A 19,848-nucleotide genomic window follows, 5' to 3' on the forward strand; every position below is an offset into this window, starting at 1 on the left:
TCCAGCCTTTCTGGGATGTCATACACTAGGTTATTTGAAATTCCTAATTCATGCCCTAGTATTATACATGGGTCTAACACGCACGCGCACGCGCACGCACGCATCCACGCGCACGCACACACACACACACACACACACACACACACACACACACACACACATTGATTGATTGAGTATTTACAAGGTCAACTAAAAGGATATCGACCATCAGAAAGCTTTTAGACTTGTTTAGAATGTTTTCTTTTTCTTTTTTTCTATTCATAAATTCGTATAAATACAACTCCCAGAATGCAACCGTGTTTATGTACGTAACATCGTGCGCGTGACGTAGACACCCAATCTTGTTTTGGCAGTTTATTCGCGCTGGTCAGTCATCAACCGAGAAAGAAAACGTTTTAGGCGAGGCTGTCCACACTTTGAACCCGAGGTACAGTATGCTTTTGCAGGACATCATGTTCAGATCGATATGTGACTATATATAAAGGGATGACCTGGTCGACTGGTGGGCACTGGGGCAGATAATCACACACAGAAGTCTACTGTTTGTGTTTGCTAGCTGGTGATCGGCTAAGCTAAGCTAACGTCTCTCGACTTCTCCTTTCGACTGTGTGTGTTTTTCCTCGTGAAAATGATGCATTTCTGATTTATGTTGTGATCGTGAGGTTTACAGTGGTGGAAAAGGCAACCAAATGTTTAAAAGTATCAATACTGCAATGTAGACATTCTCTGTTAAAAGTAAAGGTCTGGAATTCAAAATGTACTCGAGTAAAAGTACGAGAGTGTTGGCATCAAAATGTAGCCTACTTAAAGCAAATTTCACTTTTTTCAATTCAAAGGAGCTTTATTGGCATGCATGAGAAAACATACGTTTACATTGCCAAAGCAAGTGTCACAATTAACAATAAAAACAGTTGAAAATGTGGAACATATACACAGTTATAGGGGGGTACAGCATTGTGTAAACAGAGCTATGTCACATTTTGTCATTATGTACAGTACAGGGTATAAAGCTTTTTGGAACAAATAGCAACATTATGTTTTTTCTCAATACTTCAATAGTATACAATGAAAAGAGAAGAAAAAGGCCTCTAATTTAAAATGCGTTTAAAGGTAGCAGGCAGCAGCTTTGTTTATACTGTATGTGCAGCAGTAGGTCTGGATGCCATTCAATGGTTTGTAGTCCTTTGTAAAAGTATGTTTGAAAATAGATCTACAAGCTCACAATGCGTTGCGATGAGAAGCGATGTGAGCTTGTAGATCAGCTATTTTCAAACAGACAAGGTATAAAATAGGGATAAAGTGGTTTATGTATGTTTTTATAACATATTTTATACCTGCAAAGTAACTAGTTAAGTTTTCAAATAATTGTAGTGGAGTAAGAAGTACAATATTTGGATTCGAGATGTAGTGGAGTAGTAAAAGTACTGGAAATTGGAAATACTCATGTAAAGTACAAATACTTCATAATTGTGCTTAAGTACAATACTTAGGTAAATGTACTTACCTGTAGTTACTTTAAGGTAAATGTACTTAGTTACTTTACACCACTATGGTAGCTGGCTACTAGTGAGTAAAGGCAAAAGGTGCTAAATTTGGGAGCGCTTGTAATGGTTAGCAGCTCCATTTAGCTCTGAGGAAACTGCAAAGTTATGGAGACATACATGGAAAGTGAAACAAAAAGAAAGCTAATAAGGGAGGTGAAGATAACATCTCCTGGTTTTACACTGAAACCCAAAGCAAAATAAATGAGTGGGCACCATCAGCCTGCTTTTCTAGTTTCACAAGGTCTGGCTACATTATAGTGAAACAATGAATCTGTTTTGAATGGACCATTTATTTTAATTGTATCTAAAGTAAAATTATGATGATTCTTGAATATCTTTATCTTTTTGTCCATAAATTACAGCTAGTGGACTGAATTTCCTGGTGTGTGTGTGTGTGTGTGTGTGTGTGTGTGTGTGTGTGTGTGTGTGTGTGTGTGTGTGTGTGTGTGTGTGTGTGTGTGTGTGTGTAATAGATGTTGGTGATCTTTGAGCTGTGGCAGTAGTGACTGTGAGCCTGTTTAGTATCGCAATGGCAGAAGGAGGTACTAGTGACAATGACGTTATTCACTTGGGAAGCTTCAACGTCCATCGCAGTCATGGTAAGACCTCATTCATTAACCACCACAAACACACTTTCCATTTGAATTACTCAACACCATATACGCTATTATGGATCTGCTATTTTTGCTGAACGTCTGCCCCAGAGAATAGGCCCAGTAGTGTTCATGTGTAAGTAACACCTGTGGACCTGCTGTCCTTCCCAGACCTGTTTATTTGATGTCTTATCTGGTCTCTGCAGTAAGGTGTGTCATTTTCTCTTTTACAGTTTATATTTGTTTTTTATTTGATTGTTCTTTTCTAATGTGTTTTTATGGTTTATTTAGGATTGCACCATCGGTATCTGCAAATAAAACATGACACTAACCGATGGCAGTAGCCGATATGTATCGATTGTTGTTGATGATAAGCATACATTTTGCACTGGTTATGTTTGTGTATTCGTCAGAGATTCTGAACAGTTATTTCTTATAATGAAGATCATTTAATAAGATATTTGTTTCCCTGGCACAAAAGGGGGAAATAAATGACAAATATCTGTATCAGTATTGGTTATTGACTAAATTGTTATTTTAAACATCGGTATTGGCCAAGAATTTCCATTTCATTGCATCCCTAGATTTATTATATTGTCGGTTTTGTTTTTTAACCTGAATGTTTAATGTAAGCACCCAGCTTCCATTGTTTTCAGGAGGCCGTGTCTTTTTCCAGGTCACTGTTGTAAATATGAATATGTTCTTAAAGGAGTAGTTCACCACAAAAAATACATGTTTTCTATTGATTACTCATGCCATGGAGACTTTGAGTTCAATAACATCTTTTGTTTTTTGTCGCATTCCTAAGACAAAAACATGTCTTAACCCTATTACAATAAATGTACCCCCATTGATTCTGAACGGGCATTTGGATCCCCATCTGGAATCAATGGGGGTAAATGAAAGCCATTTACCATGAGAGGGAGTGGTTTGTTGGCTGATTTACCACTTTTTCAGGGTTGTTGCCAAACAACCCTGAGACAGTGGTAAATCAGCCAACAACCCACGACCCTCGAATGGTAAATTGCTTTTCTACCACTTCTACCATATAAATGAAAGAACACACAGTTGTAATTTGCAATGTTACAACTGCAACACAACAGTGGGTGGGGTCCATGTGCAAACTCAAGGTTGTTGACTGATTTACCACTGTTTTAAGCCAATCAGATTCCAGTATCTGAACATGTGACCACAAAAAGTGGTAGAAGTACTAGTATCACATTTTTGTCTTAGGAATGTGACAAATACAAAAAAAAATTATTGAACTCAAGTCTCCAACTCTCCATAGCATGAGTAATCAATGGGAGAAAAAAAAGTCATTTTGGGGGTGAACTAATCCTTTAACTCATTTTACCTGGTTAAATGAATAAACGTATAAGACCATCACATGCTCTCTCTCATTGTGCAGAAAGTGCACTTGCATTGTGTTTTCATACATACATCGTACAGACATGCAGTATTATACATGCATATATGGGATGTTTGCTTTTAGGCCGTCGATCGTGTCGGAGGGAGCTCATCACCATTTCTGATGACTCTGATGAGGAGCCGGTGACTCTGGTACCTGGCAGTCCTGTTTTGGTCCCAGACGACGATGATGTCAGCATACTGGAGGTGAGTTTCTTTTGTCTCCTGACTCCTACATATGCCATCATTACCATTCTTAGGTTTCAATAATATGACGGGAGAGCTAAAACACACACACACGGCTCCTGTGGTCACGGAACAAACCTGTGTCGTTTTATTGTCAAGTTTGTTCTTGATTCATATTCAGAGTAGGGATGGGAAGATATGACAATTTCATGTCACGATTATTGTGACCAAAATAATTGTGATTTCCCACGTTTGCTTTGATGGCAGCCTTTCTCGTCTGCATTGTTGGGTGTGGTGTCTCATCTTCTGCTTGACAGAACCCCATAGATTCACTATAGCACAGTAATGTGGTTACTAGTAGTTCTAGCACTGTAGAGAGTGCCAAGTCCTGCTGGAAAAGAAAAACAGCATCTCCATAAAACTGGTGAATGGCTGCATTAACTCGGAACCTGACAAATATAGACTAGTGGACCAACACCAGCAAAAAAACATGGCACCACAAAAAAGAAAAAAAAAAGAAAATGGTGCATTTATATAGCGCTTTTATCCAAGGCGCTTTACATAGATTGTGCATTACATTCACCCATTCACGCACACATTCATACACCGGTGGTGGAGGAAACCATGCAAGGCACCAACCTACTCACTGGGAGCAACTAGGTGTTCAGAGTCTTGCTCAAGGACTCTTCGACATTAACTCAGGGGGAGCCCGGATTCGAACTGGGAACCCTTCGTGCTCTAATAACGGTTTCTCTACCCCTGAGCTATGCCGCCACCACAACATTTTACTGACTATGGAAACGTAACATTAGACTTCATGCATCTTGGATTCTGTGCATGGAGGAGGCATTAATTAGTGTGCCAAAAAGTACATTTCCCAGGCTGTTTATCATTGTATGTTTGTTGGGTTTATTTCTGTGTCAGGCGCTACCTCCACGGAAACAGGTGATTCGCCCAGCAGCAACATGGAGTGGGTCACCAGCCAAACCAATCCAAGCCGCGGCTCAAAGTACAGCAGCCTCAGAAACTTTGTCCAGGTACCTTGAAGCTGCCCCGTCTACCTCCAGGGATGCCACGGGCCACGCCACCTCAGCAAGACTGCCCGTAAGAACTGCGGCTTCTCCAACTCCGCAGTCTAGTGGACACAGAGAGCCTCAAGCTGGCTCTTCAACACGTTCACAGTCTCAGCCAAAACCTTCCATACACACACAGCCGCAGCCCAGTGCTTCAACGCTCACAACTTCGGACACCCAAACGAGGACGTGTACCTTTGCCCCGTCTACCTCCAGAGATGCCAAGGCCATCCCTGCTCCATCTCGACAACACACACAAGTTCCAGATCCACCGCATCCTCAACCTAGCACATCCGGAAAGGCACAGCCACAACCAGGCACGTCAACACACACACATACACAGTCCCAAGCAAGTACCTCTACCGTTACCAATCCCTATTCCAGAGTGGTTACCCACATGGGCACTTTTTTCCCGGCAGTCACCATTGGCGGGCCGACACAAGCCATTGCCAGTACTAGTAGCACTCATAAACCCTCCCAGGATAACCCACAACCTAGTGCTTCATCTGTTCATACACCCACACACACACAGATAGACCCTCAGCCCAGTACATCCAAACAGACAAAGTCAAGTGTGTCCATCATGGGTATGCGTCATCCATTGAGGATCATACTACCAAATCCCACCCAAGGCAACCTTTTCTTCCCCGGCCTTGTCAAAGTCGAGGTGAGAGAGACAATCCCACCTGCTGTACTGATAGCTGCAGCTCCAGAAAGACTGGGACAACCAGAGGCAGGTCACCGGATCACCTTGGGCAGCCAGGCAGCACCAGGAGCGGTCAACCCCAACCCTCAGCCTATGGCTGAGCTTAATCAGGTTCCCCCAGCCCCTAACCCCAATGCCAGGGTGCCTAACCCCATCCCCAATCCCCCTGTACCACCTGCGCAGCCTGCATCAATCCCCCATCACAGACCACCCTTTCTGAGAGAGGCTAATCTCATTCTGGCTCCAGCACCAGCCCCGGCCCCAGCTCCTGCCCCGAATCCAGAAGGGGCCAACCCTGCCCCTGTGATCCCTCCTCCAGCCCCAGCAGAGGATGTCAGGCCTGGTCCCTCTGTGCCACGAGAGGGAAACAGGCCAGAGAGGCCTGAGTATCAACCTCATATTAGAGCTTTGATAACGGAGGTGGTGAGTACTGGTCATTATTTGACTTTTTAGACGACATCAATTATGCAGCCGACGTGTCCCGATGTTTTTAAACCACTTTCAACCCAGTGTCTCTAGATTATAGGATGGGGGAGAAATTGTTGTGAGCTTTTTTTTGCAGTTTTATTTATTTTTTGACAAACATCTGTGGTATGTCTCTCCAAGATCAGGATCGGACCCAAAGAGAGGGCATCGGCTTTCCCAATAAATGCTAATTTAGTATTGTTGTAAATAAATTGACAGAAAAAGATCACTTGAATATGGATGACTATTGCTATGCTAAAGAGTCACAATATAAATTTGGGTGATTTGATTGACTAATTGATTGACTGGCAGTAAAGGCTAAAGTAGGCCCAGGTAATGAGGGAAGGCATGCACCTGGGTGGACACAAGTTTTTACCAGTACCAATAGCCTGAAGAGAACCATGCCAGAACTTGAGATCCTGCTTGTTTCAATAATTGTATGCACTTTAATTGGTAAAGTAAACTTGCAAATCAAAACTTAAAGTTGCTGTGTGGACAATGTGTGCTTAAGCCTGCGTACAGCCTGAGTCTGAGTGCATCAGTGGGTTTGTTTAGGAGGTTTGTTTGGAGACGACAAACTGCACTTACAAATGGTTTAAATTAACTGTTAGTGTAAATGTCTCTCTCTCTTTCTCCTTTTCTGTCTGTCCCTATCCATCTCCTCACCGGGTCCAGTTGGATTTATTCCCTGATGCCCAGGAAGCCTATGTAGCAGAACTTGTCCAACAAAACAATGACTTGAATGTGTAAGATGCATCTACCTTCATTCTACATGATTGGCTTAATTAAAGACTGATTAGACAATACATCACCATCAACACAATCCTCAGTGTTAAGGTTTATGTAAATGTATGTGTCCAAACTGTCCATTTGTGTATTTTTACATTGTGTGTGTCTGTTGTGTTTCTAGTGTGTGTAATGCACTGTTGGAGAACCCGGTGTATCCCAGGAGAGAGGCTGCAGCAGCAGCCACTGCCGTTCCCACCAGCATCCTGCTAGAATCTGGAGAAACGCAAATACCGGTAGGGGTGTGTGGGTGAATAAGTAACACAAGAACTCAACAGAAATTTCGCTAGAATTTGTGATTGTAGCCCCTCGCATAGACGCATCCACACGGATGATGAAGAAATGCACCCCTCCCCTCACCATTCCATTGTTTCTGGCTTGTGCACACAGTGCACGCCTGCTGCTGCTTAGTCAACTCTTGTTTTTCTCTACCAAACAATTAGGTAAAAGTGTAATTGATCAGTATTACAGAGAATGTAATAAGCTTTGTATCATGGGGTAAACCACGTAATGTCTAAAGTCTTAAATCACTGCAACTTCTCGTCTTGAATGTGGAAGATCCCTCTGTGGCCTCCTGTCTCAGGATATGTGTTGCTACAGTACATATCACCCCTCTTCATGCTCTCACTGTTCTGGTATTTTCATATGTCCCTGCAGGTGACGGAGGACCTGTTCGACTACAGCAAGCTGGGGACAGTGGGACCAGAGGCCATGATGCAGGCTAACGACCTGCTGATGTCAGACTTCAGAATGCTCAGCTGTCAGGACATCAAATGGGCTCTCAATGCCCTCAAGGGACACTATGCAATCACACGCAAGGTGACGCTGCTTGCATAGAACATGACATTATGCCCTGACCTCCATTTTTTCTCTCCATTGTTGTCGATTTCTCCTCTTTTCTCAAACCCTTACATGTACGTAACCACAATATGAGTGTACTAACCTGATCTCACTATCCTTTTTGCTAAGTTCTGGTATGTCCTTGGTGCTCCAACAGGAAGAATAGAGATAGAAAGTGAGGAAAAACAAGGATAGAAATGTTTCAAATAATCAAATGTTTCTTATCAAATAAAGTTAAGAAACGCTGTGTTCAAAATATGTACTGAGCGGGACATATTAAAAGCTTCACTGGCTCTATTATTATTATTCAGAAATCTAATGCATACATTTTCACAAATCTCGACAAATATGCTACAATCTTTATGGATACATTTTGGCCCCAGTATTAAAAAGAAAAAAAAAAAGGAATATGTATATTGGTGGAATATATGTATGTGTGCAGTGATGTCATTACGTGCGCATCCCGCATCAAAAACTCATTCAAGTCGCCCAGGGACTCATTCATGTCATGGTCCTGGGGTCCCGGGGATGCGCCTCCATTGGAGTCCATGTTAAAATAATTTACCGGGTCGCGGTAAAAGAAAAACATTTTAAAATTCCACAGACACCACCATTGTTCATGGGTGAAAGCATCCTACTTTACCCTACGTTAACACAAATAAAATCCACGTAAAAAGTCTTAAACAGGCGATAGAAACGTCAATGTTTTGATTCCACCGACGTCCGACGCCATTTTGCGCGCCCGAATTCATTAGGGGCACATGTTTTAGTAGTTTTAGTAGTTCAAACATTAGCCAAATTGTAAAATACATATAAGAAATAGGCAAACATTTTGAAAATAGCCGATCTACAAGCTCACAGCGCTCGAAAACATTGTATTGAGGACTCATAAAACTTTTCTGGGACCCATTTGAATGACCACCTGTGGGTCCCGGGACCCATTACATTGAAAACCTAGTAACATCACTGTGTGTGTATGTACATTTGTGGGGTGGGAGGGCTGGTGGGGTGTATATAGAATGCGAAAGCATGTTACATTTTTAATGTATTTTTTATATATTATGAGTCTGGCGAAGAGGAGTGATCCTGTGCCGGAGAACCTTTTCAATAAACTTCATTGCGATGTTGCCAACTCATGCTGATTGCAGTCACTTCCACTGTTCCCTGTCTGACTGCTTGTATAACTCTACCTATCTGCAGGCCTTATGTGAATCTCTGAAGAAATGGCAGGAATCAGGCGACCCCTCAGGAAAGAAGCGACGGAGTAAAAGTTCCTCTGAGCGCTGCTTCGTAGATTTCCAGTTTGAGCATGGTAAATGCACTGTGTCACTTTCTCTTAAGTGCGTACACGCCCTAATAATCTAACCACTCTGCCTTGTATACATTACATTCCACTCACGGTGCACACCTAGTTGCCTGTAGAGTCTGAACAGATTAGGGGAATGTCAAACAAATTAACGATTACGGAAAGACCTGCCATTTTGTTGTTAGTTTTTTTTTAGTTAATGTGTCAGTTGTTGGTTGCAGCCGCCAGGACACAAGGAAGATATGTTAGAATCATATGAATTGTATGGTCAGAATATACTGATAGATGTCTCCTTTTCTTTGTACAGATTACATTTTAACTTAGAAATAAATGTAACAATTTGGGGTGGCTTCAATTTCAGGGCGGTTGACACCTGTTTGGCATTGTGGTGGAATCACACTGCCAAATTTTCTGACAACAGGAATATAAGATTAATTGTAATAGATGTATTACACTGAATGAAATTATGAAACTAATCATGATTCACCTCTTTGTTTCCTGACAGGTTCGGTGAAATATGAGAAGAAAATGTTCTTCCTTGAAAATGACCGGCGTTATTTCAGGACTTACGCAACGCTGGAAGCCTCCGTTCAGAAGGAGCTCTCCTTCTATCAGCAGAAGGCCAAGGAGTGGGCAGAGGTATATACACAAACACATGGTCAAAAAAAGCAGTAGACATTAAAATAGTCTCACATACGGTATACAGCCACAAACTACATATCCTGTTGCCATCTCAGAGTATTACGTCCTTTCCATGTCCTTTCCATGATGGTTGGGCTACTGCACACCGTAGCTTTGTTGAAGGCAGGTGGGGAATATAACTTAAGTTGATACTGGCCGAAGCATGTCGCACCTCAAATAATTTAGTATACGTGGGCTGGTTAGTTGTCATGCAAGTAGTTACTAAGTTGAGATTTACATATCACTACATTACATTTGGTTGTTTATACAGTACATGCATTAAAGCTGAACAATATTGAAAGAATATGGCATTGAGGCATGGCGTCTCTCTCTGAGAGCAGGGCGTCTCTCTCACACACTCGGGGTGTGTGTGAGTGTGATCTCTCACGTTGGACTGTTTGCAACATTGCCTCGTTCCAAAAACAATAATTCCAGCAAACCGGGTGGGTGCGGAGCTCTGAAGAATATAGCCTACAATCAGCGATTCTGAACGTCGACTTTACTATGAAATGGATGCTTCCCTCTGTTTCCCAAACACTGGGTCGGGACCCATTTGTGAGTCGCGGAGACAGTTTTATGGTTTATGGGCTGTTATATTTCATACATTTTTATACATTATACATAAATACAATGCGGGTGGGGTTGATTGTCTAATGTAGATTAACTTTCTGTAATGTCTGGTCTAGCAACGGTCGCCCTGTGTCATTTGACAGTAGGCCTATAACATACAACAGCCTACAGTAGCCTACAATAATTCCAGCAAACCAGTCCAAACAAAGTGGTTCATGGACTTCTGAGTGGTTTCATCACTTCTTGTTGCAGGCCTGCCAATACTGTTCTTTTGGTGTTCACCTTTGTTGCTTGGAGCATTGAATGATTGCACTCTCCCACAGTATAAGGAAAAGAAAAAAACAACAACGCATATTGGCCATTTTTACCCTTTGTTAATGTTAAGCTAAGTGTCAGGGAAGCCCAAAACCAGAGTAAATGCCAGCAGAACAGTATTGCAAGCCATTTTGGTATAATTTTGGTCGGCGCTACCCACACGTTTGGCTGTGGTGCTCATTCCATGAATGCCCGATGCTTAAAAACTGTACCTCGTTATAAATGTGATGAATCAATCCATATAAAAGAATAGAAGAGGGATATAAACAAAGTCAGCCTGACAATGGCCAAAATGATTATTTTATCATTATTTTACGCTTTTTGTGGTAATTTTAAATAGAAACACATATATGAAGCGTAATCTTTTATTAATAAAATATTTTCGACATTATTTTTATTTTAGTGTCCGTTTTTCAATAAAAAGTTGACTATAGCTCCTTTAATTTATAGTTGTACAATAATAAACAGAGAGGCAGCCGCTCTTTCTCCTCGTCCTCGCCCGGAAGGCTTTACGGACGACGGACGTGTGTTGTGCGCATGCTGACTCGAATATTCAGCTCCTTGGATGGGAAGCGAACCCCGGCCGTAGTGATCTATAGCCATGCTGCCCTACGGACTGAGCTAGCGAAACCTGGCTAACAAAGCCTACTTTTTTTTGTGCTTTTATCTTTGACAACGTGGAAGCCCACTTTTTTTTTTTACGTGGATTCAGTAACCTCAGTAAAACTATGCCTAACCCTAACCCAAACCCTAACCTTAACCTCAGTAACTGTGTGAGACGCAGTGGGGGTGAGAATGTCTTCCCGTCCGTCTTCCCGTCCGCTCGCCTTCCTCACAGCCCGTCCTCAATCGCTAGCTTCCCGTCCTCACTCGCCAGCTCCTGCTCACTCGCCAGCTCCCGCTCACTCACCAGCTCCCGCGGCTCACACATCAGCTCCGTCCTCGCCTGCTTTGTCGTCCGAGACGAGGATGACATGAGTGAGCGGCTGTTACTGAATAAACACCTGCCAGCACACAAATGCTATAATAACAGGCTAGACAAAATGGTGAAACCAACTATATTAGTTAAGAGTTATAATATAGGTTAATTTTCATGGTTTTTGATAAGATTGGAGTAAAATTAGGCTACAACTTCTGACTGCGTATCTGAGAGGAAAAGACGCAACTAGCGTCCAATAGCCTGGATAGCTGTTGATGCCACCGTTGTTGTGGCAGTGTAAACAATGTTACATAGATTCACTTTAGCTGTTGTCATAATTATGAAAGTTTCTTGAACTTAACTTTCAACTTTCTGCACTGAATCTACGTTGTCTGTGTCGGTCTCAGTGTGACCAGACACACTCAAAAGCGCATTGCTTGCTCGTGTGCTGTGTGTGCATGCACTCAAACTTTATTGTTGATCATATGTGACGTGATAAAAGCATTTGCTTTCACTTTGGTAGATCAGGAAGTGAGTCATCACGCTTACGGCAAATGTTCACCGGATGCTGGTTCTTAACTCATTTAGTGCCACCCCTTTCACCACTAGAGGGCGCCCAGTGGCCAGAGAAAATCCCATAGAGATATGCTGGTATATGCAGAAGCCCTGCAGCCATGACTTGCCTGAACACTTTCCTTTGTGCATGACTGCATGTACAGGAAGAGGATGAAGTTAGCTTGAAGTTAGCTATTGGCTACCAAGCATTTTAGAAGCCTTATTTTCGTCAACTTAGCCATGATTAAACCTTGCACACCTCATGCATGGGAAAAAAACAGAGAAGAATGAGCTCTGAAAAATCCAATGCAATCCTGGATTGCATTGGAGTGGATTTGTGCAGTTTGTTCACAGCTTTCAAACAAAAAAATCCGATTGGAAATCCGTTCAGGCATTCTTGAGATAATCGCCCTTATGTTTTACATGTAATGTAAACAAAAATGGCTGCCCTGTATGTTAGATGGGGTTGTATGGGGGTGGAACATGCAAAATCGCGATTGAAATCATGTTCACCAGATTTGATGGGGTCCAAAAAAAAATTCAAAAAATTCAAAAAAATTTTTTTCAAAAAAAAAAAAAAAATTATTATTATTTTTATTTTTTTTTTTTTATATCCCGAACTTGTTCGGGATAGGCACCCTGTGATACGATCATATATCCCGAACTAATTCGGGATAGGCACTCAATGAGTTAAAGGACCTACACCATGAATTTTCACTTTTTCTATTTTAAAACCTTTTTTTGGGGTCCCACTGGCACCTTCTATCCTCACAAAGTCCTATTTCTGACCATTGTGTCTTTCTCTGTTTTTGGGAAGGCAGAGTTGAAAAGCTTTCCACGGGTTCTCAGAACAGTGCTGTTCTGAGAGTTGACGCATGTGACGTCACACACGTCCCCCCCCCCCCCCCCCCCCCCCCCTGCCCGTCGGGTAAAAATCAGAGCTACTGTTGTAAACCCAGCCCCTCATTTGTTTCTAATTGGCTTAGCCTCCACCTCCATCTGCAGCTGGCTTACTGTTCTGGGGCCGCCATTACTGCTCACTCAGTGCTCTCTCACTCTGCCTCCCTGTATAGTAGACAGAGTCATTTCCTTCTTTTATTCTATCAACATTTTTGCTATCAACATGTCCAAGGAGAAGTCTAACGTTCCTGGATCGCACTATAAATGTGACGTTATAGACTGCGAGGACCCAAGCTTCGTCCCTTCTATCAAGGAAACAAAAGACTATTTTTAATGGCGATGGTCCTGTGGCTGTGAAGAAAACCCTACCATTTAATTTTGGACAGTTACGAAACCCTAGCCCAGATCAAGCTTGGCTTTGCCTTTGCCACAAACCGCAAACCAGCCCCGGCCCGTGCCTCCGGGGCTCGCGAGCGCCCCGGAGCTCCCCCCCCCGCATCCATTTCATAGACATCATAGCCTAGTATAGAACAGTGGTTCGAACTCCGCGAGCTACGGAGCTCCGCGAGCTACGGAGTTCCGCGAGCTCCGGGGCTCGCCCCGGGTGGGTGCGGAGCTCTGAAGAATATAGCCTACAATCAGCGATTCTGAACGTCGACTTTACTATGAAATGGATGCTTCCCTCTGTTTCCCAAACACTGGGTCGGGACCCATTTGTGAGTCGCGGAGACAGTTTTATGGTTTATGGGCTGTTATATTTCATACATTTTTATACATTATACATAAATACAATGCGGGTGGGGTTGATTGTCTAATGTAGATTAACTTTCTGTAATGTCTGGTCTAGCAACGGTCGCCCTGTGTCATTTGACAGTAGGCCTATAACATACAACAGCCTACAGTAGGCTATAATCAGAGCTGCAACATTATCCTATTTTTGTATTGGCCCAATATTAACATTATTTGTTGTCAACGTGGGGTCCGGAGAGGAGGGGAGGGGGGAGGGGTGGAAAAACCCCACTAGATGCGCCCCTGAGCAAACAGAGGCCGTTTTGGTATTGCAGCTGGAGAGCATCATTATAGCAGAGCTAGAAGAAACAAAAGGAATGGTCAGAGTGTTTGTTGAGGGTTAAAACCTGTCTTAAGACTCAATTTTGAGCATATATTTATACAAAAAATAGAGTTTTAAAAGCATGGTGTAGGTCCTTTAAAGTAGGGATGTCCCGATACCACTTTTTTGCTGACCGAGTACGAGTACAAGTACTTCATGTTGAGTACTCGCCGATACCGAGTACCGATACGAGTACAATTAATAATACAAAATGTATTTAAATTACGCTTTTTTTTTTTTCCTCTAAAAAAATATATTATCCAATTTATATATCCGCATCCATCCTCATCCGCAACTATAACATAATGTCAAATTATTATTTGTTTCTGGTATTCTCAGAAATGCATTCATTGATTTAGCCCACAGCAATCTGAGTTCCCAGAGGTAATTTCTTCCGCCACTAGGTGGCGAAGCCCACAGAATCTCTATTCGTCTTTTTTCAGCTGTGCTACACTGGCAGGCAGGCACGTACACACATTGACAGTTTGACATCAAATGGGGCTTGAGCCCCTGCCAGATCAGTCTGTAAAAAGTGTCCATGAATGCATTTTTTTACTATGGTAAAAAATGCAAATGTCCCCGGGCCCTTTCCATACCATAACTGAAGGCTGCATTCAAGAGAATTGTCCACCAAAAGGCCTTCTAGAAATATCAGCCCCTGCCTCTCTAAAATTTCTCTGCACGTCCCTGCAGACAGACACACACTTCACCGAGAGAGCGAGCTTGCAAGACAAGAGCGACAGAGAGGAACAAAACAAACAAACACACATACAGCTTTCTAGTGGGAAGTTTAACTTACCTACAGTAGCCTATACTTTGCAATTTGCGTGAGGTGGTGAAGGATATATGAAAGAGATTCAACTTTAGAGGTAAGTTTAGCGCAACAAGGCATGCCGTGATGCTAATGCCTTTAAGTGGTCGCAGCTGTATCGTTGGAGCACTGGTGCCTCGTTCGCAGTGCGGCACTGTGAGCTTGCATATCTGCTATTTTTCAATAGCAAAAGTATAAAATAATTAAGGCCCTGGCTTTCACCTTGAGCCCTAGTAACTCAGTCCCACTTTTCTCCCCCTTGTGAAGCCCCTGCAGAGTATCGGGCGCTGCCGTGAGAAGTATCTGGCGAGTACGAGTACAGCAAAATAGGGTTGTATCGGGTCGAGTACCGATACCACGAGTACCGATACCGCATCCCTACTTTAAAGGCACATGACTGGGCAACCACAGCAACAAGCGTTGATGCCAGTTACAATGTAACATCAGTTGAATCGTGAAACGTAATGAAATATTTGCCATTTTTCAGAAGGCGGTTGCAGTAGTAATTTTGTCACAATATGTAAATTCCTAACTGTCACTGGGTTTAGGTCAAAATGACAATTTTCATGCTGTGCCTTGTGGTTCAGCTGGTTGTTGCACAGACCTAGTGAGTGTGAAGATCCCACCCAGTCATGTATCACTCTCTTTCTGCCCTTAAATTCCTGTGTCTCTGCACTGCAATAAAGCATGAACATGCCAAAATGTGCCCGGGTAGCTCAGTCGGTAGAGCTCTCGCCTTTGTACCTACCGCAAGGTCATGGGTTCGATTCTGGGCACCGCCAACTCATGCTACTCGTATGGCAAGTCGTGCGGCAAGTACTGGGAGCTGATGGTAGGTGTGGCGCTCCACCTCAGCAGTCCATCTCCCAGGGGTCTAGCGCATTGTAACGGGGACAGACCCGTGTGTTACTGGCTGATGCCGACAATAAGCCACTCCCGACCTACTTACTTATGCCAAAAATAATTAAAGATGGAACAAATAGCTGTTGTTGTTAAAGATGGTCACAAGGATGTGACATTATCTGACATGTTCTCTGATGTCAGGTGAACAATGCTGTTGATTACTTCTCTTTCTCAACTATCCCTACTTTCTGTGCCCCACCCACTCTAGCACGAGGACTTCCTGCTGGCACTGCAGGTTAATGAGGATGAATATAAAATGGTAGGTCCAAAACTGTGTGTGTCTGTCTGTCTGTCTGTCGAGATCTCGATTTAAACGTATTGCCAAGTGCCCATATGTTGCTGATTTCATTTGCATTACGAATTGAACTTAGTAATGGGTGCGAGTCTTTGTATTCACGGCACCTTACTGTGATGTTTTGAATCGTGTACCTTTTCTCACTAAATCCTACATTGTGTGTTTGTCCTTGCTGCTCAGCTGGTAGTATAGTTTCCGCTGGGTTTATATTTATGATGCACTCACAATGTGTTGTGTCAGCGGTTTTCCACCAAGTTTTGAGACCTAAGAGGTCAGCTGCACAAACATTAAAATGGACCCTCTAATTAATCTATATATATTTATATATTGGCACAAGAACATTTCTGCCAGTAAAAAATGGCTGAAGGTCACATATAATTATCTGTGAAGCTACAGCTGCAATGCAAGTCCCTGCTAAGCAATTAAGCTGAATAATGCACTGTAACTTTTGCAGCCAGTTTACAGTAATTACTCATTTTCATTGTGCCATGAGGCACATACACACACACACACTGGAGAGCAACAGGGGACCAGACCCCTGGAGGACTCCAGATAAATGAATGTATAAGGATACATTTAGCTACACTATATGTGCCAACACAGCTTGCACACATAGTTTGGGAGTTGATATAGGCACAACTTTTCTTGTCAGAGAAACCATTTGAAGTGTATTTGCACACCTCTCTTCCCAGGATGGACAGCTGATAGAGTGCGGCTGCTGCTATGGAGAGTTTGCGTTTGAGAAGATGACCCAGTGTTCTGACGGTCATCTCTTCTGTCAAGAGTGCCTGGTCAAATACGCTCAGGAGGCAGTCTTTGGCTCTGGACAGGTACACACACAAAACTATCAATGGATTTGTTGATAGGCTGATTTATTCTTTGTTGTACAACAGTGTCATGATAAGATGTGGTGTGAGCTTGTAGATCTGCCATTTTTAACGAGCGACACCAATGTACAGGTATAAATTAACCTTTTATGTATGGTTGTTGCTGTCATATTCACTAGCAGAGATACAGTCTGATTCTAACTGCTGTCATTTCAGAAATATGACCTTGAAGCAACAATCATTTGTGCTTCTATTGTGTCATAGTTGTGTCTCAAACATTTTCATGTCAAGGACCCCCCCAAATTGATACTTGTGTATTTGGCTGTTTGCCCCTATCTGAAAATATTTTGTATCGGAGCCCCTCTCTACGAAGCTCTAAGCGCATGGCATCACGACAAGGTAGTAGATCGGATGATTTTCAATGGCTGACATACAGTATAAAATGGGGTTAAAGTGGTTACACTGTTTAAACAGTTTCTCATTTTGCTGGGTACCAACTGGACTCCTGCCCCCACTTTGAAAACCACTGCGCTATATGAATGCTTAATAACAAGAGGTTTTCAAAGTGGTCCAGGAACCTTGAGGTTGTTCCAAACAGACCCATAGTGAGTTGTGGGGGTCCTTGAAATTAAAGGTTTCAGAAACTGTGCTTAATCCATTCAGAACGGGTACACATTATAGTGTATTATTATTTTATGCTTTAACTATTGAAAAACAGCAGATATACAAGCTCACAGCGTAAAATTATAATTTTGACCCGATTCTAAGTGTCTTTTGAATCCTTCTAAGATCTTTTGAAAAACCCATGTTTCTATGTCAGCAATCTGGCTCGCAATCGTCAAAGAAAAGGTACTTTTCACTTAAATGGAGCTCAGTTAGTCTGTTCTTGAGAGACTACTATGTCAGTGGTTCTCAAACGTTTTCATGTGAAGGACCCCCAAAATGATATTTATTTGGCCACGGACCCACATCTCAAAATATTTAGTTCCAGGGACCACCCAGAAGCAAAATTTGAGTTACAAGCGTTCGCTTTGAAAATACATATAGTCAAAGATTTGCACACATTTTCACAACTTTTTCAAAAATAGCAGATCTACAAGCTCACAGCGCGGCACTCGGTGCCGTGCTGTGAGCTTGTATATCTGCTATTTTTCACTGGTTAAAGCATTCAATAATTCTAGGCCTAATGATGTGTGGGTGTATTCATGTGTTCTAACATTTCATTTCACAACCTGTGTGTTGCAGTCGGAGCTGAGCTGCATGGAGGGTGGGTGTACCTGCTCCTACCCGGTGTGTGAGCTGGAGAAAGTTCTGCCCGAGAACATCCTCTTGAAATATTACGAAAGGCAGGCAGAGGAGGCTGTTGCTGCTACCTGTGGTGACGAACTAGTACGGTAAGGGAACTGTGTGTGTGTGAGTGCGTGCGAACACAGTGTGACGTCTGGGCGATACATCCAATTCTCCGATATGATACATAATGAAGAATCTGTACAAACATCTTTTTATGTATTGTCGCTGTCTGGCGAAAACATTGTTTGTCTAAAACCAAAAGAACTTGTGTTTCAATGGATCCTGTTAGTGATTTAAAGTTCAAACTGGAGCCACAAACCATGAGGAAACACGAGGGTGGCAAACAATCAATTATCCAGAGTATTATTTCGGATAATGAGGAATGGCATGACATTGGTTTATAAAACAAGTTCAACAGAAACATGGAAAACATCAGCAAACACACAGGCCGGCTGTAATGTGTGTTTGGAGACAGGGAAAATGGGAGAATCCAGTCCTGTTTGTAGTGGGAGGAAATAAGAGGTACTATCACAGGTACACTGAACCATCGTGGTGTCTCCTTGTGGAGCAGAGGAGACACTACTTTTGTGTAACACTCTTGTACGACGTAGGAAAAAACAAATAGTTGAAATATGGAGATGCAACGTTTCTGCCAGACGGTAACTGTATATCATTTAAATAATTAATTAAAATCCTGTGGTGTTGAGAACGTATGGCGTAGGAGTGCCTGGACAGTGTGTGTTCTGTGTGATTGTCTTGTCTGTTGGATTTTCTCTCACTGCATCTTCCCTCTCTGACCCCCCCAGGTGTCCGTTCTGCAACTTTCCAGCGTTGTTGGACAAGGGCATGTCGCTGTTCAGCTGTCCCAACCCCCGATGCCGCAAGGTCAGTCCCATGTGCACACAAATGCACATACTCACGTTCACACACACACACACACACACACACACACACACACACACACACACACACACACACACACACACACAGCTTTCATCCCCCTTCCTTTATGGCCAATTATTGTTTTACTCCTTTTCCTACACAATGTATTTGTTATGCCAACTAATTCCCACTGCTGTTATACCTTACTGGCTCACCTGCCAGTGAGGAGCCCCACCCAGAGGATGTAGAGCCTTCGTCCTACTCCTCCTGCTCAGCGTTCCCCGCTGACAGGCGCCGCCATGGGAATACAATACAGTGACAAATACCACCCTCCCTGCCCGTTTTACACGCACCGAACCCATCTAAAAAATATATATATATTTTTGTATTATTATGTATCAGAGTTAACACATCCTGTTGAGGAGACATTAATTTCATCCTTGATTTTAATTTGTTTAAAGGCCTAATGTGACCATGGGAATGGTTTCAACATAGCAGACAAGCTTGCTTGAACGCATGCCCTCTGTTTCTGGCATAGATCATGGTTTGCAGGACAAAAAGGCTGACAGAGAGAGAGAGAGAGAGAGATCAAAGTAAGTCAGGCGGTAGCGTGTATGAGAGACAAAGATTGATGAACAATTAACATTTTTATGGAGACGATGAAGAGACTCCCATCTGGGGAGGTCGTTGACTGTCTCTCTGTGTGCATCTCCCCCTCTGAGGAATGTGGGGGGAGGCTTTGCTTTGTCAGACTGTCAGCCATCTGCCAAGGCTGTCACATGGATTCCCGTGCACAAGCTTCATTATTTACCACACACACAAATGCTTGTTATTTATTACTATACTTGTGAGGACATCAACATTTTTGGAAGGCAGTTTGATA

General features: G+C 42.7%; 1 protein-coding gene across 2 annotated transcripts in view; it reads left to right on the top strand.

The window, feature by feature from the left end:
- Positions 1-352: 352 nt before the first annotated feature.
- Positions 353-19,848, top strand: part of rnf216 (ring finger protein 216) — a 32,942-nt gene continuing 13,446 nt past the window's right edge. The window contains exons 1-13 of one of the 2 annotated variants that reach the window (XM_080724087.1): positions 353-427; positions 2,018-2,143; positions 3,630-3,751; positions 4,655-5,932; positions 6,650-6,720; positions 6,885-6,996; positions 7,418-7,579; positions 8,801-8,912; positions 9,412-9,545; positions 15,880-15,930; positions 16,659-16,796; positions 18,039-18,187; positions 18,890-18,968. In XM_080724087.1, coding sequence (XP_080580213.1) covers positions 2,074-2,143; positions 3,630-3,751; positions 4,655-5,932; positions 6,650-6,720; positions 6,885-6,996; positions 7,418-7,579; positions 8,801-8,912; positions 9,412-9,545; positions 15,880-15,930; positions 16,659-16,796; positions 18,039-18,187; positions 18,890-18,968 — 2,478 coding nt within the window. In that variant the 5' untranslated portion in view covers positions 353-427; positions 2,018-2,073. Of the gene's footprint in view, positions 428-523; positions 607-2,017; positions 2,144-3,629; positions 3,752-4,654; positions 5,933-6,649; positions 6,721-6,884; positions 6,997-7,417; positions 7,580-8,800; positions 8,913-9,411; positions 9,546-15,879; positions 15,931-16,658; positions 16,797-18,038; positions 18,188-18,889; positions 18,969-19,848 lie in introns of those variants that run through there. The other variant, XM_080724088.1, reaches the window with a different exon arrangement.

This window comes from Nannobrachium achirus, assembly GCF_963921795.1.
Source record: "Nannobrachium achirus genome assembly, chromosome: 4".
NCBI lineage: Eukaryota > Metazoa > Chordata > Actinopteri > Myctophiformes > Myctophidae > Nannobrachium > Nannobrachium achirus.